We start from the raw sequence: 27,318 nt of genomic DNA, 5'->3' as shown, positions 1-27,318 counted from the left end.
TGCGAACCACACCCCGGAAGCGTACGTGATGACAGGGATGAAAACTGCCTATAAAGAGCGCCAGGGTACGCTTTTTGAAGCTCAGTCCTGCCGGGTTACCGTAGACACTAGAACAGTGTTTTTGTTTTTTTTTTATTAAAACGTGAAGAGTAGATACATTTTCAACAACAACTATTTCATTCTATGTACAAAAGCAAAAAGAGGAAAAGTAAAGAAACTTTTTAGAAAGAAATTTCAACATTTCAATTTCAGGAATTAAGAAAACAGTTTCTTGGCATTGGATAAGACTTCTATTTCACACGTTGAAGGTGATGAACTCTTCAGTGATGATGAAGAGGTGACCGCCACTTTTCCATTCGCTGTTAAGATGATCCGGAGTTTCTGGTCTTTTGCGGTGGAATTCCTGTAGAAGTCTGCTCTGCAACTTCCTCCGTAGGCTCTACTTGAGATGTTGCGCCGATGGGTCGACAGGAGGCACGTCGTGTGATTCAAGTAGAAGATGTAAATGACAGCCTTGGCAGCAATGAATAATCTGATCGTTTTACGTAGATAGACCAAATGAGGTAGGTAAGATAAATTGTAATGTGATGTATAGTGATATGTGATCGTGTTCTTACCTTGAATATGGTATCCAATTAATCAGATTACCACATATTTACACATCCAGTCCTCCTTTATTTTATTTTATATTTTAATTCATTACTTCTCAACCTTCATTTATTATTGTCATTGTGACTACATCAATTAGTTATATAACACCGAAAGAGTAAAACATTTTGAATTTTAATTATCCGTAATTTAAAATTGATGGGTAAAACTTTTATTATCCACACCGCTTAAAGAATTATTTCCTTGATATTTCGCTGAGCTTAATTTGTTGTTCTCAAATTCGTGCATAGCCATTTTACTTCCATTCGTGGCTGGTAGGTCACTTTTACTATTCCCCCTTTCATCTTTTCCTGAGAAAACGATTTTTTCAAGTCCAATCATTGGAGATTCCACAAGAAGACTCACGCAGTAAGCGATTCCGTAGCTTGTCATGAGATAGCCAAAAAACATCCACGTCTGGAAGACAAATTCATATAATGATCACTACCTTGCCCCAATTTACAAGAAACATTTTTTTTTTTTATATATTTATATAAGAATATGAGAAGTTTACCTCAATATGATACGTAGAACACGTCTATATGATTCTATCCAGATATTAAAACGAAAATTAGAAAAAAAAATCGAAAATCTTACATTACAGTAAAAAATAATTAATATTCAATTGAACACAATTAAAAATCAATTTAACGCAATTCAAAATTACGTAAAAAATTAATTAAACGAAAACATTACAAAACGATTTTTCTTCCTAAATCTGACAATGCTTTTCGACCGCATGTCGTGATCACAGGAATGAAAATTACGGCGCCTCCGTAGCCAGGTGGGAAGGAGCAGCAGTGCGTAGCACACTCTTCTTGATTAGACCGGGGTTCGAGCCCTTCACCACCAAATATGGAGCATGCGGAAAGGTCAGGGAATGACCACCGCACCGGAGCAATATGGCCTTAGTTGCTAATGCTCCTAAAAAACCAAATAACAGAATGAAAATTACCGAATAGGGGTGAGGCTGAACCTTAATTAGGGATTATTTGTCTTCGCGCATGAGTGTAAAAGACTACGAATTTGAGATTAGATATGGCCGGCGAACATTAACAGAATTCTCATGTAATTTAATTTCGACTTTTTCTGTGATTAATAGTCTCGTATAATTACGTTGAACACTAAGTATTTTGGCCTCATTAAACAAAAAAAAAGTTTTTCATTAACGGCATGAAAGGCTAATTCTGGCGCTGCAGAACGAGAAGCACGAACTGAGGCCGCATGTTGATTAACACGAAAATTGAGAGGAAATCGCATAGAACCTTGATAAGATGAGTCGCAGTCGCCGAAAGAAATGTTGCATATTAGGTCATTTGTTTGTGTCGCGAAAGAGGAAAGGATTGAGCATTGTTCAGTATAGTGTGTAATTTGCGTATTGGCCTGGCTAAAATTTTAATTTCGGCATCTTTAAGGAATCTGTTAAGCTGCTTGTGCCACGGTTCAACGTATGGCACAGAAATAAAGTATTTTTTTAAATATTACTATTGTTGGTTGGTATAGTTTTTTGTAGCCTATCCTTAGCTTATACCCTAATTCGGTTTACTATAGCAAGGGGGTGACCCCCGTTTAAGAATCTGCTGGTTAATATTTGTGTTTCTGAGCCCAAAGAAAATTTCGTCGTTGAATATTTATAGGCATTGAGAAATTGATTAAAGATAATCGATCTTTTGTTGGTGAACGGGTGATAGCTGTTATAATGCAGAAGCATATCGGTGTTTGTAGGTTTTCGATAGATGTTAAATTGAATTTTATTCGAGTCCCAAGTAAGCTGAAATTTAGAAAATTTAATGACTTAGTATCCGTATTCTCCAGTTCCAATGTAAATTTGAGTCTAGAATGTATATTATTAAACGAATGTAAAATGTCTTGGATAGTACTACTAATCAGTAATAACTATAACATCGTCTAAACACCCCCCCCCCCCATAGTATTTGATACGGGGTAGAAAAGGGGCAAATATGTACGCTCAATCGTTGAGAGATAGCTCTCCGGTATTTAACCATTCCGGTCTAATCTCATTGGCAAACCAAAAATTTGTTTGTATAATTTGTCTCCAAAGGTGATATAATTGGCTTCAACTAAGAGTTTAATTAAATGAAAAATTTCCTTAATAGAAAGCTTCGTAGAATTAATCGGTATCGAGTTATTATTTAACATTTCCCAAAGAATGTCTAATGTGTATTCAACATTTACATTCGTATATAACGAGGTAACATCTACTGAGGATAAATTATCGTTATCGTCAAGATTGTACAAAGCCTTCTATTGTGTGAAGCGGAAACCTGGACGTTGAATAGTCGAGGGGAAAACAAATTGCTTTCCACAGAAATGGATTTTTGGGGACGCTCAGCAAGAACTTCTAGAAGAGACAGAAAACGAAATGAAGACATAAGAGAGAAATTGGAAGTGAAAAAGAATATTATCAACGCTATCAAAGAAAAACATTTAATATGGTATGGACATGTAAAGCGGATGCAAGAAACCAGATTATTCAAAGGCTATCCTGGAATGGATACCTCTTGGAAGAAGGAGAAGAGGAAGACCTAGGAGGACATGGATGGATGGAGTACGGGAGTGCATGACAGCCCGAGGTTTAACAGACCAAGACACCTTGAACCGCACTTTATGGCGAAAAAAAAAAACTTACCAAAAAGTAACTTGTAGGCTGAGGAAACGCATTTTAAATGTAAACACTCTTCTTGAAGAAGATATCGCCAAGTCTACAGTTCTTAAAGTTATTCAATAATGTATCGAAGTTCTTAATCTCAAATTGTATCGCCTGTGTGAAGCGTTTTATAATGCTATATGCATGTGTGACCAAGGATGAAAATGCCGAGTTTCTGTAGGAAACAATAGGCCAAATAGGACATCCGATCTTATATCAATTTACCTGACCGAAAAGTGCAGGAATATTGTATGTTCTGGCCTTCAATTACTTTAACTGAGCCATAGTAATGTAGTCGTTTTTTCGATATGTGGTTAACGTTTTGTTGTATTGACTGACCAAATTGGTAAGTAGTGTCGGGTTTACTTCATGATAAGTGGAGGTATCTGATATAACTAAATCTAACTTATTAATACAATCAGGTTTATCGAGTATTAGCACTGTATCTCCTTTATCTGCTCTCTGAATAATAATGTCTTTATTTTTCCGAAGTTCACGTAAGCTGAACTGTCATGTGTATTCAATTGAGGAAGTCGCGTTTCTTTTATGTTATTCACTCTTGGTTAACTTGTTGAATAAATAAATCTTTTTTGGAACATTACGAAGTCCAATATCAATTATGCACTGTTTTTTAGGTAATTTTCGAGGTGGTAAATTATAATTTAATCCTTTGAATAAAAGTGAAATCTGATCCTGCGATAGCTTATACGAGGAATGATTTGTAACATGTTGATATGTCGGTTCGTTGAATCCTGGGTGAGGAAGTGTTCGTGAACTAGCTGACATATTCTGTGGTAGTACGTTTGTGTCTTTTGGGGGGTTTTCACCCAACTCATATGTCCGTGGTTGCAAGCATGCGACAAGGTGTTTGAACTCGTATGAACGTGTCCTGCCACTCCCGATAATATATTCAATTTGTTAACGCGTCTCTTTTTTTTTTTTTTTTTTTTTTTTTATATTTCTGAGGCCCTGTGCTTGACGTCGCAAATCTGTGTAGGTCTTCAATACAGACCGATCGTTAGATGTAGATTTTTTTTTAATTGATCGCAAAGTTTCCTAACTTGGAAAAGGTATTTTTGTTTATTCGAATACCGAGATCTTAACGCATGTTTAATTATATTACGCGATGTGGTAAGTGCTAGTTTCTTTATGCTTGAAATTTTATGATTAAAATTGACTCTGGAAAACGTCGGAACTATGTTTTGTTGGAAGCAATATTTTAGAACAGAAATATGGTAAATTTGGGCAGAGTATCTTAGTGTAAATCGAATCTAATTTTGCACCAGGCTGTTCAAACATTCCCCCATAATTGTGGATATCGATAGGTTATACTTGGAGAGAAAGGAAGTGAATGAAATAGTCAATAAGAGTTTAAAAATCAATTTGATAGTATGAACCAAAGCTGTTATGCTCAATACGTTCTACGTTGATATCAATATTTGTATAAGAATAAGAGAAGTTTACCTCAATACGATACGTTGAACACTTCCACATCAAGTGTTCCCTATACGGTAATTTTCATCCCTGTGATCACGATGTGCGGTCGAAAAGCGTTGTCAGCTTCAGGAAGGAAAATCGTTTTCCAATTTTTTCATTAAATTAATTTTTAATTATTTTTACTGTTTTGTTTTTTTTTCTAATTATTTTCGCTTTTTTTCTGGAGAGTATCATATTGAGGCTCAACTTCTCTTATTCTTTTACAAATATTTATGTCAACGTAGAACGTATTGAGCATTAGAGCTCTGGTTCATACTATCAAATAATTTTTTATAAATCTTGCCTTTATTTAAATTGTATAAAATCAGAACTCCTATTTTTGTTTCATGTGACTCTACCGAGAGAGTAGTCTTGATAGATCAACAGAAGTAAGACTAATATTAAATCAATTATGAAACTCAAGTTCTAAGTTTAATGTCGACCTATAACGCTATACGAATTGGAAATTCAGTGTTTTCTCCTTAGTATTATTACTATGTATCATTTGGCATCTCTCATTTTGTGAAGTTGTTGCTAAAAATATACAGTATTTTTGCAGGAAACGGAATCTTTATCCAGACCTTAATAACACCAAGGGGATCAAAGTAAACGTTTCTGAACGACGCTATGCCTTGCTGATAGGCATGATCTCCTCCGTTTATATCACACTGATTCAGAAACGGTTAAACAGCCAATCATACTTTGCGTCTCGCAATGTAGGGTGCCCTAAAGTTGGTTGAAGGTTAGGGTTTTAATGCCGAATTAGCAGGATGTTCTGGGGCCTTGGACGTACGGGAATTGCAAAGAACAAACCCGCCAACTTTCCTCTCCATCCTACATTTAATACACCTTTCGCAGACTTCATAAACTAAGATAACTGTTTTGGCTGAATTAGATCAACGGCAAACAAGTTCTCGGTGACTCTACAAGTAATATATTCTTAAATAGAAAATAAGTTACTGTTTATGACTGGATTTTCTGGTAAATATAGTTTACTTCCTATCAAATCGTAATTTTCCATGTTTGATTATATTTCAAAAACCACTCTGTTGCTCAGAGACCATACCTGTTCAACAAGTTCAATTACATTTTGTGCTATTTCGAAACCATGAATAGCCCGTGCACATTAAATAGCTTTATTAATTTACTTACACATAGCTGGTAAGTGTATTCGACTTCTCTCGACATGTTTGACATAAATGTCCACTGCACAATCGGATGAACAATGTACGTTATGTAGCTCAATCTGGCTAAAGGCACGAATGCTTTCCAGCAGAGAATCGCATTGATCCAACCTACAAAAATATAAAAACCAATTAATTATACTTAACGAAATTTTAATTTCTTTGTTTTTTTAGAATTCCCTAAACAATAGTGCATACATGAAAAACGTCGTCAGCTAGAACGCAAACCATTTTAACAAAAAACTTTTTATTAAAAAATTGTGCGCTTATTATTCTTTAATTATTAAAGAAATGTAAAAGGCCTTTTCTACTTTAATTTCCGTACAATCAGTTACTTTTTTACATGCGATAGACACAGAAATCCTTTCAAGAAAATAGATTCTCTATTTACACGTTAAGACCTCTTTCTGATTATATTTCTAAGGAAAAAATAACTTAAGAATTGCATCATAAACTACAATCCAAATACTACAAGACATCTAAATATCAATTATTCCATAAGCCATTTAATAGCAAAGACCAGCCTACTATTTAACTTCACTATGTGGGAATTCAAACTATCTCCAGTTCCCTTTTCATGTTATGTCAACAACACGCATTGCTGGAATACCAACAACCACCTAATTGCATCTCTGAATCAGGCAGAGAAACTCTTATTAACACCATGCTTCAAGTCGAACTAAGAGCAGTAAGGCTCCTGGGGGTTATTTGATATGTTTTAATTAATCATGCCTGGAACACGCAGCGATTCTTAGTGAACCCAAGGAAGTCATTATTACAATACTCCTAAAAAGTCCATAAAGCTAGTGACTTTGCTTTCTTGACAAGACAACGAGGGCGAAGGGCACGGCCGTGTTATGCTAAGCAGTTGGGTATATTCTTGCTGTGTGTATTCCATATCCAGAAATTTCAAAAAAAAAAAAAAAAAATTCCCCCAGCCTTTTCTTTACTACTGAATACATCATGAAGAGTCAAACTATTGGAGCAAAATTATCTGCGATAAGATCAAATATTCCCAAAAACCATCAGTCACACTGATTTCACGCAGAATCTGACAAGCTGCATTTATTTTACTGCGAGAATCTCAAATATGGGTTGATTCAACCAGAGCTCATCTCAGTTGTAAATATTCGGCATATGATTCCTTTCGCTTCAAAGGTGATATTTGTGCATGTATTCGCTGATATTCCCTGTCAGAAATTGAATCATTTGGAATTTTTGTTTTATTTCCAAGTATATGGGTGAGTGATCTTCTATGCACTTCATATCCCAACTTGGTGACGGTATTTTCTCAAAAGCAGTCTTGCTAACTTCGCCATTCTCAGCCTCTTGTTGTTTGCTATTACAAAAAATTCAAAATACAATGATCTTGAGAGGTTCATATTCTTCTTTTCCTTGGCTGTTTTACTGTTTTAAATCTTCCAATATCAATGTTTGCTCTGATCGTATCAGCAAAATTATTGTTGTAGCGGTGAAAGCCTTTATTCAACACTCCAGCATAAAATCTCATAATTTATTTAATGTTTTGCTCTCCAATAAATGTCCTAAGAATGTCATATATCGCAATCAGCATGCATTTCAATCAGCAGGTTCATTTACTGCCTAGAGCAAAGTTCGCAACGATTGTCAGGCAGTTGTTAATCAGTCAAAATTGTTTTTTGAACAGAATGAAAGTAGAAATTTTCTTCTTGTCGAACCGGTAGTCGAGCATTCTGGTCTCTTGCCAAAGTTATTGGCCGAAAATTTTGCCTATCGATCCCACCTCTGTTAAAACTCATTGGTTCTATTTCTACCTTAGCTAAAGGTAAAGCTGACTTACTAGCATCCTACTTTTCTTCTAAATCTTGTATCGAGGATCTTTGTAATCCACTTCCTACCATTTCCAGGAAGTTCCATTTAATGCCACCTGTGGCCTTCTGATAAAAGGATGTCAGAAATTTTTTTTAAAAATCTTGATGCCAAGAAAGCTCCAGATTGAAGTGCTATGTCTTCTCTTATTCTCAAAATTTTTGCTTCTCAGCTTACTCCTGTTCTGTGTCTCCTTTTTAAACTCATTTATTCCACTAATGGTTTTCCTTCGCCTTGGAAGTTTTCTCATATCCACCCGGTTCCTAAAAAAAAAAAGGTGATAAATCCTTTACCATCCAATTATCCTCCCATTACCCTCCCCCCTACTTTTTCTAAAGTAATGGAGAAATCCATTAACCTCCATCTCCTGAACTATCTTAAGAACTTCCGACTGATCAATACTCGCCAATGTGGGTTTTGTCAGTCTCTCTCTACTGGCTTTTGAAATTGAATGGTTTTGTTGCACTCACCTGCTCTCTACATTTCTAATGCTTTTGGTCATATTTGTCATAAAGGTATTCTAAATAAGTTTCCATCTTATGGACTGAGCACTTTTCTTTTAGTGGGTATACCGTTTTCTTTCTAACAGCTCACTACCAGTGATGACAGATATCCCTCTTGTGACTTCTTCAGTAATGCTAGTATTCCTCGAGTTTCAGTTCCTTCTCCCACGCTTTTCCTCTTCAATATTAATGGCTTTCGTCTAGTGATAGACAATGCTATTCTTTGTTTTTCTGATGATAGTACATTGCATTCCAACTTCCAGTTTGAGTGACCCTACCCTACATAAAGAACATATCGAATATCCACTACGAATTACTTAAATGCTCATATTGATACCGGTGGAAGGGCGAATGTTATCCGGCGAATTACTTAATTTTGTATCAGATCTCTTGCACTCTGTAATGTTACACTTTTATCCCAAAGGTTATAGCAACTTTATTGATGACAGTACAACTGCGCATTGAGCCAGAATCCTGCAAGAATGGCTCTGAGAACAAGACAAGGATTTGCCCATCTTCCTTGGCCCCCACATCCACTGATCTCAATGCTATTGAGAATGTGTTGGATAGACTGGAGAGAGGGCCATTCTGCAACCAAGTTCCGTTCCTACAACTTTTTTGCAGATAAGCGATATTTTGCTGGAAGAATGATTACAATTAGATCAAAACTCACTAAAAATATCTTACAGAATCCATGTCACGCAGCACATTTGCTATTATTTGAAACAAAGGCGTTCCGATTCCATACTGAATACCGGTTCGTATTTTTTCCCCCAGTGTTTGTATTAAACAGCAACGATCGCGAAATCAACAAAAGTAATGTTGAACACATCACGTGGAATTTTTGCAAAGAAATTTTATTTCTTAATCACATTTTTCAGAATAAAATCACAATTATTGCAAACAGTACCTTTTTTTGACGCTGATCAGACAGAAATGAAGCTTGGAAATTTTTCTTTAAAGTAGTAAAATAGAGTTAGCCTATATAGAATGATAGAAGAAGAATCTCCAAAAATTTTATTAAAGTTTTTCTTCTTTGATTACCATTAGGGATAGGCCGACTTTATTTTTTATACGGAGAAAAAGCTCTCGGCCTTTGGGATTAATTTTGAACACTCGACCTATGCATTTCGAAAACATTTATAAAGAAGTTGCCCTTCTGATAGATGTATAAGTAATCACACGATTTTATGTGACAAATCAAATAACAATCTTTCATGTAGGCGATGTATCGTTTTTCTAATGAACTAAAATATCGGACGTTCAAATACGAATTCACCTCATCAAATTTTGCTCTTTGCTCATGTTCGTTCCGCAGATATCCTTTGTAAATATGATTGCAAAGATTTCTACATTTATATGGGCTTAATATTTTAAAGTTAATTACGGATTGTAGGGCACAGCCCATCTGTTATCCAAACCAATATCTACTTGACGACCATTGTTTCTTCCGCTGTACTTTGAATAGCCATCTAAATGGAATCTCGATTATTCGCAAAATAAGTTTGGAAATGCTTTTGTGCAAATATCATTATCCATTCATGGCACCGCAGGGTGCGTTTGTCGTACAATCGCCGGTTCCTATGTTTATTGGTATTTCAAAATATGAAGTGGAGTCCATATGTCCTCAGTTTTACGGATCTTATCATCCTGATGTAGAATCATCAAGAGATATTGGGACACTCCACGATTTTAAAATTCTGTTACATGACGTGTGCCACTGGCACTTCTAATATGTTTCTTATAGAGAACCTTCAAGTAATTGGTTTCTACTTCAGACAAAAAAACAGGTGTTACCAAGTCTGGAAAGTTCTCGATTCTTTAGCATAGTTTGATTATTGGTGATATCTCTCGATTTTTATATTGGCGGTGAACATACGAAATATGTCTGGCTTTCCATATCTTGCGAATATACTCAATTCACCTTGGTAAATTTGTAACATATTCTACGGACTGCCAATGAACGAAACAGATAAAATGACCGGAACACCTTCACGAATACTATGTTCCTGTGCGTTACTGATAAGAAAATTCATCAGTCCTTAGTAATTCCCCGGCCTTAATTCATTATCATTAATTAAATTAAATTGTGAATTAAATCTGGTACTTCGAAGGCGACAGCTGAATTTTTCTCTTACGACAACAGATCGACGTGTTTCTTTCACCTGCAAACAGTTTTGTGTTCCAGTATCTAGATTAGTTATTCATCGATCCAACGGTAAGCGATATAACTTCATTGTCGAATTTCTTGTCTTTGCTGATTATACCATTGCGGAATATTCTCTTACTGTAGTCCACGATTAATCGCATGACGTACTCTATCATTTTGTAGACGTTTTTTTTGTATTCGCTGTTCATTATTTTCCTTTTGTCGTAGTCTTTGTTATGAAAGAAGTCTCTCTGGACGCTCTTCAGTTGATTCATTTGTCTACATTCACCAGCTCTTCTGTTCTTTTCCAATTGTTTTTCTTTTCTCTTTCTTTCTCCCATTTGAAGAGTTAATAACCGCTTAGTGGCCATTTGTTATCTAAAAGATAAAAACAGTTTCTCTAATCACTGTATTTAACGTCTACATGACAACTCAAATGAAAAAATATTGCCATTGTGCTTTTATTATGATAAATTTCAAAAAAAAATTTACACCTAATACAGATTATGTGTAAATTTAGGCTTATTAGCCTAAATATTAGTCAACACACATTACACCCTCCTTGTGAGTTGCATATAGAAAGGTTTGAAATTAAAACCTTGAAAAACTACCCTTTGGTGAGGATTATATTTGATAATAAAGTATATTGCCATGTATGTCGAGTACCAGGTTTTCCAAAAATCGCAATTTTATTAAAATCAATTCGATAGTTGAGCAGATCATAAAAGCACAAACAGACAGTACTGAAATATTACATATTTTATAAGAAAAATAGTGGTTTGGTTGCGTTTTTTTTGTATTGCATAAAGTAGTTTTTGTACCTCCACATCCAGCAGCACAGACAAGAACTATCCACGCAAGTCCAACTCCCCATGCAGCATGACGAAATCCAGAATAGAACATACGATCCACTAAGGGCTGTTCTCTTTCAAAAAAAAATTTCCAAGGTCCGTAAAGAACAGCCATATTGACAGTTATAGCTACTGCCCATCCAATGCACTGTAAGGCCTACGAGAAATAACAAATCCATATTAATCATCAATTATTCGTGGCAAAAGAGTACAGGATAACACTTTTGAAAACTCAACAAATAAGCAAACAAATGAAAATTAAACGCATTTTTTTAATAATGATGAATGGAAGAATAGCTTTCAAATCTGCCTGCTGGGCTAATCTGTTAGTCTGCTAATCCTTCCAATCCAGCAGTTTTCTAACCCATCTAAGAGTAAGAGTATTTGCTGATGCCTCGATAGCATCAGCAAATACTCTTACATCCCCTATTTAACCGTGTGAAAAATTCTACCCCATGAGCCTTGAGCAATCTCTCCAGGGCGAATTCATTGAAAAAACTCCTTCCTTTCGGATCTGGACAGAATTGCAGACACTTTCAAATTTAAACCTAACTCGCGACTTTTTATTCAAAATTGACCTGAACTTGTTACGCAAGCCGCAGATCTACTACTATTAACGCCATTAGTGTGCCAACGTGTATAACATCACCTTTTATGCCATTTAAAAGATATCTGTTCTGCAACATCATCAACTTTTGCCCTTGGTAGATATATCCTGGTTCTATTCCACCTATCCTTTTTGCACAATATATATCCACAAAACATAGTTGTACAATTTCAATGAAGTAATGCGCATGCTAGTTTTTTTTTTTTTTTTTTGTAGTTCTTGGCGCATCGGCTTCTGTGGCCATAATGCACCTCCCAAGGTTTTTGCAGTACTTTGATCCAAGCCCGCGCGGGAATCGAACCCGCGACCTTTGGGTTGCCAGGCAGGCACTTTACCCACCCGGCTAGCCCGGTCGGCCCGCATGCTAATGTGAATATCCATGAGTACCGTGGCATCATGGCTTTTTTGTAAAAAAAAAAAAAAAAAAAGACCTCCCAAACACTTCCTCATTCATTTCAAACGCATACGAAGTCTGAGTTCCAAATTGAATGGCGTACATTTTCGCTTAAATCTATCAAGCCCCCTTTTTCTGGTGGAATCCCAGTTATCAGTTGATTCACCACTGCTCATCTCAGTTGTCCTAATTATTCGCAGTACGATTCCTTTCGCTTCAAAGTTGGCTGTACTTGTTCTCTCTGAAATTTCCTGCCTACGAGTTAATTTGGTATCTCCGCTTTTCGTACTTCCCTGGCTTAAAGCCTCTACTCCATTCTGCCAAATTCATATCTTGCCTCTATCGATCCCGCAGTTCTACTGATCACTTAGAATTAATTGACTTCCTTTCTTGGAGACGCAACTTTCTTCATTTCAACTTTCCTGACAGTGAGGTCATTTTTCTTGGCCATCTTAATGTTCACAACTCTAGCTGTATTTTTTTTACTCACGTGGACCCAGCTGGTCGAGAAGCTGAGGCTTTTGAAATTACTAATGCATAGATTTTTCATTTACTTACCAGAATACCAAAAACTCTAATCACATAGCCAACACTCCTTGATATCTCACGAAGACACGAACTATCATTGCAAGCACACAGTGAAGTGATTGATCCTCCGGGTACCTCACACCACAACTTAGTGATGGTCTGTTCCCCGACGGAGACTTTCTTTTGTTGCAATTTTCAACCGCGTACTATTTGGGATTACAAGAATGCAAAATTGCATGATCTGAGAGTGTTTTCTCTGATATTAGTAAAATTAGTATTGTAAAGAGGAAATCCTTTATACAAGGAAATCCGTTGTATATGGGGCTTTGTCCAAGATGGCACAAATTGAGAGTGGTGTTTTTTTTTTTTGTTGTTTGTTTTTTGACAACTTGTTACATCCGCTGTTAATCAACCTCTAACGAGAATTTGAAATTAAAAAAAAAAAAAAATCCATAAACCACCATACAATATAGTCCTTTATCTAATGCTTGATTTTCCAATAAAAGTGCTAAGGCTGTTAAATGTAAGAATGCTACCTATTGCAGTTGGCTTGAATCTAAAATGGCAGATCCCAAATTAAGCTTCAAATTCTTATTCAAAATAAACCAAAACCTGTAGTAATTCCAAAGCGGTTGTTTCAGGCTTTGATGAAAGCAGAAAATTATCATGGAAATTTTTATTCCAAAGCAGCTGTTTCCAACACAGTGTTCAATGTTATTGAAGCTGAGTGCGGCCTGAAGAAGTTTTTAACGTTGAATTGCAGGTCGTTTCTGGGTGTCTACTTCTGGACCTTCATTTGGTTTTAAAGTCAGTGTGTGTTCACTTAAGACGTAGAGTACCATACAGGTGTCTATAAATTAAAATGGATTGCGCTGGTGTAAAAATACGAGAAGAAGCGCATTTCGGCTCTCTTGGTTGGTAAATGGCAAGTGCGATGGAAGATAGTACTAAGAGCCGCATTACAAATAAATTTCTTCCACGAGTAAATAGTAATGTTAAACTTGGTCCAGATGGTTTAGTCTAAACTTTTCGTCACTATTATTCTTGACAGAACATGGATCATTTTTTTTTGAAAAGTTACACGATTTGGGTATGTGGGCTGTTCTTCTTGCGTCTATGGGAACGATGAAACATGGAGGAAATATATTATATCACTGTTATCAGTACTCTGATCTTAGGGAGGATTTAATAGCAGGATAGCCAAATCTATATGGGTCTAACCCTGGATGGGAACAAATTCTGGTAAGAACAGAGGCGGATTTCAATTTTTTCCAAGGATTTGCTGTCCAGGCATTTCGACGACTGTTAATCTTGCAAGGAAACTAAATGCTGCATCGTAGCTTTTAGCAGGTATGCCTCAGCAGTCTTCAAAAGGCGTTGGTATCATCTCTCCACGTCTGATCCCACAACTTAGACATCCACACCAGACGTTCCTGAAACCGCTGTGATCTCTCCTCGTACCTGCTCTTCCCTCATCACCGGCCACTATCAGAACTGAATGAATACCTAACTGGACATTTTCCTCGTTGGAATTACGGCACTGAACTGATAGAAATCAAACTCAGACACTTCCCGTTGCACCTTCCCAACTTTGCAGATCTCCTTTGTTCTGCAAGCTGTCTTCCTTTTCCTGGCCTTGGGTGGGTTCCCAGACCAAGGGTGATTCTTACTTCTCCCTTCCCACCTCTTCTTTCCGTTGGAAGATGCCTTCTTTCTCATTGTCCTCCTTTTGCCTACTTTGACTCCACCACTCTCTTCCCTTTTTTTTCCATTTGGTCTCCGTCCAGAAAGCTCAGGCTACCCTGGCGGAGATCAGCCAGAGTATGAAGGCTGCCTGGCTCACCTCCCAGTGGTGGTGGCGGGAAACGTAGGGTTCCACTAGGGGCCAAGTAGCCAGAGACAACAACAGAACATAACATAATACTGCATAAACCAGACACTACACTTTTTTTCTGGCTTATGCAGTAGTTCTTCATTCCATCACAATGTACATACGGCGCAGATGTGGGAAACCACAGGTGGCGCCTAACCCTAAATACTATGCCACTATGTTGCATCTTATAATTGAGGTCTTGTGGCTGACTGGAAAACAACAAGTCTGGCTGATCCTTAAAACAGATTTCAATATTTCAACAGGATAGGTGCAATATGTGCGGTACCTTTCTAATTATAGGTGGAATGCTGATCCTGTGTGGGAAATGACGCCCAAATCTTCTCATTGAGAAAGACGTCTTAGTGGATTCGTGTACGGGTGGACTTTGAAAATTGTTGTCTAATTTGAATGGGTGTACTTCATTCTCTGTACCGATACTATGAATTGTATCTGTGATACTGTATGATTTGTAAATATACGGTGAGGTTGCCCACATTTTGCAGGGACGGATAGAGAGAGAGAGAGAGAGAGAGAGAGAAAAGAAAAGCTCCAATTGGAGAATCACACTTCCTTGTAATCTGTGCATTAGAACAGATTAATTTTTAATAGAAAATAAAACTTAGGATGGGGTGATACTCTTCTGATAACTGTAGGGGGGTCTGCTCTATCTTCCTGAACTCCCAATGTCTGCTATTCACCTAGTTGTATCTCTGTTGAGTTGTGTGCGGTCAACTTTCATCTTGGACTGTATTCTAATTTAGTGATCATATATACTTGATGGACTTCTGATGACGGGTTGACTTGATTTGGTTTATTTGAACTTTCTGCTAACAGTATTTGCAGTCTGCCAAGATGTATCTTATGTGGAGAGCACATTTTTGGTGAATTCATCTCTTTTTTTGAACTTCATTGAATTAAGTCAACTAACATGGATACATCTTTCTGGTGGAATCTTGGTTAAGACTGAACTTTTTCAATGCGCTTTTTTTATAATTGATAGACTGATAGCGTTTTAGTGAGCTTCTTTCTAATGGTTTTGTTTTGTGGTCTCTATACAGTATACAGTGTGTCTCAAAAATATTAGTACAAACGATTAGGGGAGGTAGGTAACATCTAAAGGAATGTGAATCGCATAGGAACCCATAACCGGAAACGTCACCGTAAGTCGGTAGACGTCGCGGTAGTCGCCGCACGAGAGCATGCATCGATATACGAACTGTGAGCTGGCAGACATGCACCTAGTGTATGGATTAGCAGAGGGACGAGCCGCTCAACGAATTTATGGAGAACGCTTCCCAGACAGACATGTACCGGACCACCGTTTGTTTGCGCGTGTGCATCAAAATTTGTGCGATTATGGGTCATTTAGAGGTAACAGGAGTAGTGCGGGCAGACCACGTTCGACGCAAACTCCCCCCATGGAAGAAAGTGTGTTGAATGCCGTCCAGAATAATCGTACCAGCACACGTGCCATTGCCTCTGCCTTAGGAGTGTCTCGTTTCTGTGTACAGCGTGTCTGGCACGACGATTCATTACACCCCTTTCATCTCCAAAGGGTTCAGTTACTGCTCCCCCCCCCCAAGATTATCCTGCACGTGTGGCTTTTGCGCAGTGGTTTCTCCAAGAAAGTGTTCAAAATTTGAATTTTCCAACCTATGTTTTGTTCACGGATGAGGCTTATTTCACTCGGGAAGGCTTATTCAATCCACACAATGCTCATGTGTGGGCTCACAACCAACACGGTGTACGCCCCCATGCGGAACAACATCGCTTCGCAATAAATGTATGGGCAGGTATGGTCGATGACTGCTTACTCGGCCCATACCTGTTACCATCCCGCATGAACTCCGCTAAATATCAGATCTTTCTTGAACAAGTTCTACCAGGGTTACTTGACGATGTTCCAGCAAATGTGAGACGCAACATTTGGTTTCAATATGACGGGGCGCCTGCCCATTATGGAAGGTGTGTTCGTGACCATTTGAACAGGCATTTTGGGCGTCGATGGATTGGTCGTGGTGGACCCGTTGCCTGGCCCCCACGCTCACCTGATTTATCGAGCCTTGATTTCTTTCTGTGAGGGGCCCTTAAATCTATCGTGTATGAATCGCCTGTGGAGACGGAAATGGCTCTTGTGGCGAGATTCGTCTGCGCTGTTGCTACTGTCAAAGAAACTCCAGGTGTGTTCGACCGTGTCCGCCAATCCATGCTGCGTCGGTGTCACGCATCCATCGCGTCTCATGGTGGAACCTTCGAGCATCTGTTGTAACATCATGAAATGCATCCATCTCGTACTCCATTGTTAATATTATGTCAAATGTTTGCCACTAATTACTGTCTTGTGTCATTTCTGCTTCTTGTGCCTCTGCTACTACTTTCCTGTGACGTTTCCGGTTATGGGTTCCTATGCGATTCACATTCCTTTAGATGTTACCTTCCTCCCCTAAACGTTTGTACCAATATTTCTGAGACACCCTGTATATTGTATTCACATACCTACGTGTCTAAGTATGGTGTTATTGTGGGTATACCAGTTTTTCCAGAGGAACTCCAAGTATAATAAAAAATATATATAAAAAGAATTCCAAAGCAGGTATTAATTTGTCTAAACTAGCCCTCAAATGTTGAGTATAGCATCTGTCCACACAGTAGTCGATCAGTATGATCTCTTGCTAAAGCTCCATTTTACACTGTTATTCCATTGATGTTTTTCCTTCTGCTTAGAAGTTTTCTCATATCCAACTAGTTCCCAAAAGGGGTGAGAAATCTCGCCTATCCAATTATCGTTCCATTGCATTCACTGCTGCTCTATCTAAAATAATGGAGAAATCAAATAATCCCCAATTTCTAAATTATCTAGAAACCTCTCTCATTAATAATCGTCAGTATGGAGCCCATCAGTGTCGATCCACTGTTGATACACTCGCTTGTATTACCCATGTATTTGTAAAATAACAAGACACGTTTACCTCAATATATTGAGGTAAACGTGTCTTATTATTATATGAGGTAAACTTCTCTTATTATTTTACAAATATTGATATGAACGTAGAATGTATTGAGCATTTCAACTCTGGTTCATACTATCTAATTACTCTCTAAAAAAGGTTCGTGAAACTCAAGCAGTTTCGCTTGACATTTCAAAGTTTTCTGATAGTGTTTGGCAAAGATTTTCTAAGTAACCTTCTATTTTATGAATTTCCTACTGTTTTTTTGGAATTGGGTAACTAGTTTTCTTTCTGACCTCTCACTGCGAGTGATTGGTAGATGTATCTCTCTGCATTCTAACCTCTCTACTATTGATGTTTCCCAAGATCCAGTTCTACCTCCCACTCTTTTCTTCTTGTATATTATTTTCTCTTCTATTGATTTGAAATTCTATCCATGGTTTTGTTGATGATAGCACATTGCATTCCACCTTCTACTTTGAGAAACCGGGCCTTGTATAAACAGCTCCATGTCGAATGACTACTGCTTCTTCTATTATTGCTGATCTGCAGATAACTTAGTTAATTTCAATTCTTACTAATATTTAGCCCTATCTTATATCACGAAAAAGGATTCATGTGTTCCTTTGCTTATCTTTCTTGCCTCATATAACTAGACAAGGTCACATATTTCTATTAGGGATTACCCCGACTTTTAATCTCGCTTGGCATACGCACCTCACAAGTATTACTTCCTCTGCATCTAAAAAATTCATTCGGGTTACTCTATCGCAGTCGGCGTTACTTTTCTTCCAAATAGCTACTTACTATGTACAAATCTCAAAGCCAGCCTACTGCTTCCACATCTTGAGCGGGTGCCCTCGTAAATTCTCTCAGGCTGATAGTCAATTCATGAGAGGTTAGTTAGGCTAATTAATGACACATTTTTCTTTTTTTTTTTAAAGTTTTTCCACTCCTTTTCTCAGAGACGTTCCGTTTCTTTTTCATGCCTTTAGTATAGATGTGCCCATGGGAGATGTTTTTCTGAAATCACTGCTGTAATTCTCCCTCTCGTTTCCATTCCATTCCAAATATGTGCTCTAACAATTCAATATACACATTGTTCAGGTTAAAATTACAGAATCATCTTCTTTTCTTCTTCCTCCGTTGAACTTCCATTTTCTTATCCGTTGAACTTCCATTTTCTGGATGAATCTCCCTTCACAGGAATTTCCTGAAAAATACAATATTCATAAACCCAAGTCTGATGTCAATCATTTTCTTTCATTTTGTAAACTTTCAATGCTGAACGGTACTACGTACTATAGATTCCATGTTTGGATGTTTCTTAAAAATATATATATATGTATACACCACATCTTCTACCCTCCTGGTGAGATTGAAAAGGTGATTGCAGTGGAGCAAAACGTAAGGGAATCGCGAGTACATTATAGGATTCAAGCTATTCACTGTGGTGACCATATCACTGAGATGATTTGTTTATCTCCAGACAGTGGTCACATTGTCTAGTGAGATGGCATTGAACACCTTTTTAAAATTTTATTCAAGACATTGTGCTATGTTTAATCTGAAAACAAATACGAGACAATTTCATTGTACTTATCACTCATAATTAAACATCTGTTTTCAACGGTGAAAGTAAAAGGGATCAACACACTCTCAAAGTCGTAATTTGAGTAAGTAGGAGACCTCAGTCTGAGATGTATACTTTCAGGATACGTTCCAGGTGGCAGCCTTAAATTTCACGTCTCAATGTTATCGCTATCTCACTATACAAAGACACTTGCAAAATTCCTACTTTTACAGCTGACAGTATGTAATAAAAATGACACTTACAGGCTTGATAATTATATTTGGTCTTGTGGCCAAGTAGTATCCAGTGAAGATGCCCATAGCATATGGAGCAAAACGAGTGTAGGGAGTCATGTGGATATACGACACAAAGTCTTCTGTTTTCCTAAAACATAAATATTAATTTTTAAAGTTTTTAAGAAATATAAAATACACGTAAAAATATTAAATTCTCAGACCTCTATGACATCGATAAAATTATATTTATTCGAAAAAAAAAAAAAAATGGAGAGGTAATTATAGATCCAGTGAAACAAGCAGACTCGTTTGCATACCATTTCAAAAAATATGGGATAATACGCAGAAATAATTCCACAGAAATAATTCGACATCAATTTCCTACCTGAAACAAAATTTGACTGATTCTCGTAGGAAATATGTTCGAAAGCTCATACGTTCTTAAAATGTTCTCATCACCCTCGTTTTCAAATATCGTGGGTTAATGGTCAGAAACCAAGGCTTGCACGCCTTGGTTCCTGTAACTCATGTTCATTTAATCAACTTTTCTATGTATTTTATTTAGAACATTTCGGAGCTTTCTAAATGTTCCGGAATGTCCTGGAATATTGTTTCTTGTGGAATAAAGATCAGGGTGTTTCTGGAATTCGACGGAGTTCTCTAGGAACATTGTGAGGCTTTTAGAAACTGATATATACGAGTGTGTTCCGCACCATGCAAGCATTTTCATTTTTCAAAAAGTGCGTGTGTTTCAGAGAGCGAGTGGTGGACAAAATGAACAAGTGTTTTAGCGAATTATTGTTTGTAAACAAGTGCTGTGTGTATTATAAATCGTGCACTGCGTTTAATTTATAAATAAAAAGCTACAATTCCTTCATTGCATTTTTACTTGTGTGTACATGAAATATGTTGCGTTCTTGCCGAAATGAGCCTGATCCTTTTTGCTGCATTTTCGGAGATGTGGTATTAAAATCGCAGCGGAAGCCATTGTCAAAACTTGTAAGAAAAGCCTATGAACTATTTTGGATGTAAGGTCGGAATAAAAGACAAAGTATGGGCTTCAAATATTTCCTGTAACTCATGTTAATAAATATTAATTTATTGCAAACACAGCAAGCCCATCACAACACTAGGCTAAGGGTATAAATTCAGTACAAGGGAGATAAATATAAAGACAAATACAAAGCAGAATTCATATACTGTATAAATTAACAATGAATTGGAATTATAATGATTAAGAATAAAAAGTATAAAAAAAAATATATATATATACACACAATGACAGACAAAAAAACTACATCACCTTAAAAAAAGTAGCATTTGTAGTGAAACGTATAAGATATTGTTTGATTACAGTCATTTTGTTTGTTGCAAAGCAAAGGTATTGCGTCAGATAACGCTTCTATTGCATCAGACAGTAATTGCAAGGTATTCATCAGCCGTTTCTATAAATATGGCGTTGGAAGGGTATACACGCTCATTAGTATCCTGTTTTGCAGAAGTGTAAGAATGGCTCCAAACGTTCAGTTGACACCAAGAAAAAAAAAAAGTGTTGCTGTGTCCCAGGAAGGGCTTTCTACGCGTGCTATCACTGACAAAATAGGATGTCAACAGTATCTCATTCCGGGTGCTGAAATTAAAGCGTGAAACCGGTGATGTGAAGAGAAGACCTGGATGAGGCCGTAAGAGAGTGACTACTCCTTCCCAAGATCGATATTTGAAACGGCTATGCCTTCGTAATCGCCATGCTAGTGCTCCTGATCTAAAACTGGACTTTGAGATGGCCTCTGGTGTTGAAAAAAAGCGCACGGACTATCCAAAGACCGCTTTCGGAATGTGGTCTGCATGCCTATCTGCCCAAGAAGAAGAAGAAGGCTTTGTTGACCCAACAAATGAGGAAGAAGCGACTTGCTTGGGCTGAAATGCATGTTTCATAGACAAAACAGCAATGGGACACCGTCATCTTTTCTGACGAACCGAAATTCAACATGCCTGGCTCGGATGGAAAGCGATATGTCAGAAGACGAAATTGGAGGCAGGGCCGGTTCTGGTACGTGTGCATGATGTACATGCACGCAAGCGGCCAAATCCCTAGGGCAGCCGATAGTACACTTTAAGGAAAAAAATAAAATGGGATTTAATATTATTTTAATATAGTGGTCGGCGATTAAATAGCGAACGTGACATTGTTAATAAATAATATTGTATTTTCTAAAGGCCCATTCACAATGAAAATCAAACATAAAATTAAGAAGTCGTACCAACATTCACAATGGGAACATAAACATGACCGTAAACATATTTGGTAACCATAGAAACATAATATGCTGTTATTTCATACTTCAAAAAATTTGTTTGCATGATGACGGATGATATAGCTGTGCAGTTTATGGTTAGAAACCTGTGTGTGTCTTATTATTTAACTGACTGTCCGGAAGAACTTTTCGGATTTTCTTTGTTTACGATGGTGCATCAAAAACGCTGACCTAGAAAAAACATCGGTAGGAAGATGACGTTTTTAATATAAGTTGTCTACATATTCAATAACTATATTGAAAAATTTCATTCGCGTAGATGATCGAACACCAGAGGTGGAGCTCTGAATCTGATAAAGGACGGTATGGTTGAAAACTTGTAATATCGAGCAGTGATCAAGTTCCTACATTTGCAGAGAAAGAAAGCTCAGGAAATTGACGAAGAAATGAAAGTTGTGTGTGGGCAGAATTGTCCATCCTATAATACTATAAAAAATTAGAAACGGAAGTTTCAGTGCGTTCGTACAAGTGTCTTTGACGAGCCAAGAGAAGGAAGGCCAACAAAATCCACAGGCAGTGAGACGGTTGCAAAGGTTGAGCTGCTGGTGCTGAGTGAGAGACGTGTGACAATTCATTTCATCGCAAATGCAGTGGGAATTAGTTATGGGTCTGCCCACAGCATTTTACATGACCATCTGCACGTGTCTAAGGTCTCCTCACGATGGGTTCCAAGATTGCTGACGCCTTTGCAGAAGCAATGTCGAATGCAATGTTCTCGTCAACGGTTGGGTTTGTGTAATGTGGATGTTGAGAACTGTTTTGATCAGCTGGTGACAAATGACGATTGCTGGGTGTACCAGTATGATCCGGAGACTAAATATATGTCAAAGCAGTGGCTCTGATTCGTCTCAGGAAGCCATCAATGAAATGATATGGAATCTTGGTTTCAAGTAAGAAGTGCGGACTTCTATAATCAAGGCATCCACAACTGATCCATTAGATGTCAGAATTGTGTTACTATACATGGAGAGTACACAGAAAAGAAAACAGAAAAGTTCCTGTGAAGTTTCACATTTGTAGGGCTATTATTTCTAGGTAAGGATACGAACTTTTTGATACTCTGTCGTAAGTACTTTTGTCTAGTATTACAATGGTGTCCCCTTTATCAACCTTTTCGATGACAATGTCTGTGTCCTTCCGGAGTTTATATAAATCCGTTAATTGCTGTTTGCTCATTTTAATTAGTGTTATAATACGCGAATTCATAATAGCGATTGTCTCGTGCATTATCCGGTGCCTATAGGGGTGCTTTTATAGTTTTACTGTATATACGGATAATGAGATGATTTCTGGTAAATTTCTAGACAGAAAAACAATATCACCACATTTGCAATATTACTTGAAATGTAATAACCAGTCTTCCCTGCAGAATTCCAGAATAATATATATACAATGCGCATTAGCACTAGTCAGTCTGTTAGGCCTTAATAATGGTAATGCTTCCCGCACCCCACCTCCCAAAATAAAAATCACACCACAAATCGTAAACCCGAAAATTTAAATACAATCATGTCCTAATACTATCAATGTGCATATAATGTTTAATTGATTATTCCTACAGTAATATTAACGCCACGTAACATGCAACCACATTACAACTGAAAATTTAATCATTTTAGAGTATAAACTTAGAACACTCTTCAGAGGAATATGAAAAATGTGTCCAATTTTCATATTCCTATTGTTAATACGAATAAGAGACTGTAGATTTGGGTGACGAATGCCGAACAATCTGGATATGCCACCTCATGCAGATGCGAAGTTCCTCTTTCTATCCATAAGATTCTATTTTTAATTGGGTCAGGTTTCCAAGACAATCGTTTTTCTTTCCCCCACAAAATGAGTCTCGTGACCAATACAGGGATTCAAAACTTAGGGGAGGGAGCGAGCGATATATATTTGAAGAGGGCAGAAAAGAGGGGTTCGGTGGTTAGAGTTTTTGTTTTTTCGTTCTGGTCGATTGTGGAAGTGGTGACTGATTGTAGTCGAAGCAGTGTCTGGAGAAAAGAATTATATACCATGGAACGCTCAGAAAAGCCTTCAAACTCTGGAGGGATGCAGATATTTTCTGGTAAGTTTGCTTGTACTTTAATAGCAAATTAAACGGAACGACCCAACAATAAAACCTACCCCTCCCTTCAGACTGTCAACGATCACTTACATTCCTCCTCTCAGATGTACATATCAACATTTTACCTATTGTTAATACTATTAAATGTAGTATTATCAGTCAGATGTACATGTCAACATTTTATCTAGCGGTAATACTATTAAATGGAATGCTGTCAATTATTGGTAAATATGCAAGTCAACTCTACACAGTTGCCTAGATACTCGGACAGCGAGATGCCTATTGAAGCATTTGAGTATGAGCAATGAATATCTAATAAAGGCCTCACGGAGAACACAAACCACTAATATACATGTGCCAAATATGTCTTAACTTTTGGTTTATTATGCAATCTTCAGTATATCGCGAATAAGGTACAGAGCCACATATTCTTTAATGCTGAGAAGCAGCCAGCCACTACTTTGATACATTTGTATCATATATGTCTGTTTAATAAATCCTGTTTTGTTTGTGTACTCCTGCCTCTTGATTATCCTCTAGTTAGACATAGGTCATTGAATAAGTTATTGTAAAAGAACCACCATTTGCGGCCGCTCTGGAGCCTAATCATCTGAAAAGGGACCAGAGTGGAAATCACAGCGTATCATGATGTTGCAGTTTACTCTTTACTTCTTAAGAGTAAATTTAAGAACACAAGATTCAGTTCTAAATAAATCGCCTCTAGACGATCATATAAAACCCAGGTTTCCTGGAATTCTAATGTTAGTGATAGTCCTGCCCGGTAACTTTATTTTATACATTCAATGTTGGATAATTGTATGTGTTGATTGTCTTAATCGTTAGCTCAAAAAGGTTATCTGGCAAGGACACTATAATGGGAAAAAACCAGTGGAACAGGAATGTTTTTGTAAGATATATATATATAATTGCTTTGCTTCAAAATATAATGGAGAATTTTTTTTTTTCAAATGGCATACTCACTGCAAGTCAGGGTTATACATGAAAATAAATGGGCCAAGATCCTTGACATAGGTCATAATGACGGTGTACACAATTGAAAGGAATAACAGAATTCCGTTGATGGTTAACCCTAATTTCGGCCACCTGTAAAAATACAAAACTTTATTGTGACATGTATAAATTTGAAATGTATTTGTTTATAAGAATATCACCTCATTTTAACTGGGGCCTAGCCTGCAATATGTAATTTAAATGGGTAAAAAAAATTTCTTCTAAAATTAATTAATTAATTAAATTTAACGTAAAAAGATTCCTTTGTCACGTTGTGAAAAAAGCCATAAATTCCTCCTATCGTTGATGGAATTCGAAATCGGGTGTTTTCCTAACACAAGAACCGGATGAGGGTTGTTAGGATCCAAAGGCATATAAGCCTATTTCATTACTAGCTAACTTGGGAAAAGTATATGAAAGACTATTAGTAATACTAATATACGAGTTAATTAAACAACATGGGTCAGATGACACTAACCAATATGGTTTTAAACAAGGGAAATTTGCGGAAGGTGCCATCAAAGATGTAATTAGTTGCTGCAGAATTTCCACAAATATATGTTTTGACGGTGTTCATGGATTTTGGCGGAACCTTTGATTCATTGTGGTGGGAGAGTGTGCTAAGTGCCTTGGTGAAAATGATTTGTTCCAGACAGTTATATAATGTTTTACCTAGTTATTTTTTAATCCAGAAATGTCTGTGAAGGCAAATCATCCTAGTTATGATGCAATGATATAAAGAGGGTGTCCATAGGGTTCAGCCCTGGGTTCAACATTGTGAAATCTAGTAATGGATCAATGGCTCCCTCGGGGTCATGAACACCGTCATCGAATTGCTTATGCAAATGATCTGGCCACATATCTAGAGTGGATTTAGGAACTATAGGGAGGATAATATTGGTCGACCTGATTGGCTGGACATCAATTAACAAGTTAGGTATATCTGTTAAAAATATAAATTTAAGAGATCATTTAACTATGACCGTCCACCAAAAATGGACGAATTCTGATTTTATTAGCCAATTCTGGACCAATTGTCTAATAAAATCACAACATTCTGCTCTGCATTAATGAGGTTAACTAGAGCAGATCGGGGTAAGTTAAAATGTAAAAAGACGTTAGGGTTATATTATAGTGCACTGTATGTCATTATAGGCAGTATTCTGCCTATAATGACATACGGTGCATGGGATTGGTATAACTGGGTAATCGAGATTAGGTTTATGAATAAACTTCATTCAATACAATGGGCAATTTGGTTGGCTATGCATCGTGTATGCAGAACAGTGATTGCTGGGGTCTTGCCCTTTGATTTATGTATAATAAACACAGCATTAATGTATCATCATAAAAACGGTAAAGCGATTAACATAATGGGCATAAATGCGCAGTTAGAAAATAGTTTAAAAACGGAGAAAATTAGTTTTAATGAATTATATCAGATATGGCAGACAAGATGGAAAAGCGTAACTGGGATGGGGACCGGATTATTTATTCTTGATGTAAAACTTATGTTTACTAATAATAGAGAATGTGTGTTTTTCCTGCAATGGCTACCTCTCTACTAAAGGGACATGGTCCTTTAACAGCCAAATTATTTCAGCTTTGGTTAGTAGACGAAAATAATTGCTTCAGTGACTTTAACGCTTTTCAGAAGTTTTGCATTAAGGTATTAGAAAAAAGAAAGCAGTTGATATATAGTAATAGTCAGGTTTTTTTTTTTTTTTTTTTTTTTTTCACCCACAGATATTACACTTCCGTCTACGTTGTTGTTCCAGGGAACAGCTGTTGTCTGCTCTCTGGTGGCCAAGAGACCTCACACAGGATGTATGTGTTCCTGGCATAGGAAAGACAAGGATTATATTTCCTCTTGCCAAAGATCAAAGAGTTTATTATACAGAAAGAGCAGCTGATCCATGGATTTGTTGAAACATGTCTAATCATTTCATAATGGATGAGATCTGGTCCAACAGCACTTACCTTAAGAGTTAGAACTGCTTTTAACTCGAATGGTGAGAAAGGCCCATCATAAGGTTGACAATTCTTACATTTGAGGATAATTGCTTGCGTAAGGTTTTTCTCTTCAAGGAAATCAAAGGAGTAAGATTTTGAAGTGACAAAATAAACTCCTGACAATTACTGCCGTTCGGTCTGCAATAACGCAGTGCAGTTACAGACCGAACAGCAATTCCTGATTTTGTCACAAACCACAGTTGTGCTGGATAACTGGATAATAATCGATACCAAAGGGATCTATGATTCCTTAGCACTGATGGTGAATATAGCATGCTTTGGCAGGTTTACATTCTGGGGATATCTTAGATACCCAACAAGCTTTGTTTTGGGCCGTTTTTGCTGCTGTGCATTCTGAATTCCACCAAGGAAGGTGGGAACCTGGTAGATATTTTTTAAGATTTAATTGTAGTTGATTAGAC

At 37.2% G+C, this 27,318-nt stretch overlaps 1 protein-coding gene across 1 annotated transcript in view; it reads right to left on the bottom strand.

The window, feature by feature from the left end:
- Positions 1-798: 798 nt before the first annotated feature.
- LOC150087186 (nose resistant to fluoxetine protein 6-like) overlaps positions 799-27,318 on the bottom strand; it is a 95,576-nt gene continuing 69,056 nt past the window's right edge. The window contains exons 11-15 of the mRNA XM_090372401.1: positions 24,854-24,976; positions 19,514-19,634; positions 11,298-11,484; positions 5,945-6,087; positions 799-1,065 (exon numbers count right to left, since the gene is read on the bottom strand). Of these exons, the coding sequence (XP_090228527.1) occupies positions 799-1,065; positions 5,945-6,087; positions 11,298-11,484; positions 19,514-19,634; positions 24,854-24,976 (841 nt within the window). The remainder of the gene's footprint in view (positions 1,066-5,944; positions 6,088-11,297; positions 11,485-19,513; positions 19,635-24,853; positions 24,977-27,318) is intronic.

This window comes from Mastigoproctus giganteus, chromosome 4, assembly GCF_048544385.1.
Source record: "Mastigoproctus giganteus isolate SK-2022 chromosome 4, ASM4854438v1, whole genome shotgun sequence".
NCBI lineage: Eukaryota > Metazoa > Arthropoda > Arachnida > Uropygi > Thelyphonidae > Mastigoproctus > Mastigoproctus giganteus.
Note: the sequence above shows the minus strand (reverse complement) of the source record. Positions and strands in the feature narration are given on the sequence as shown.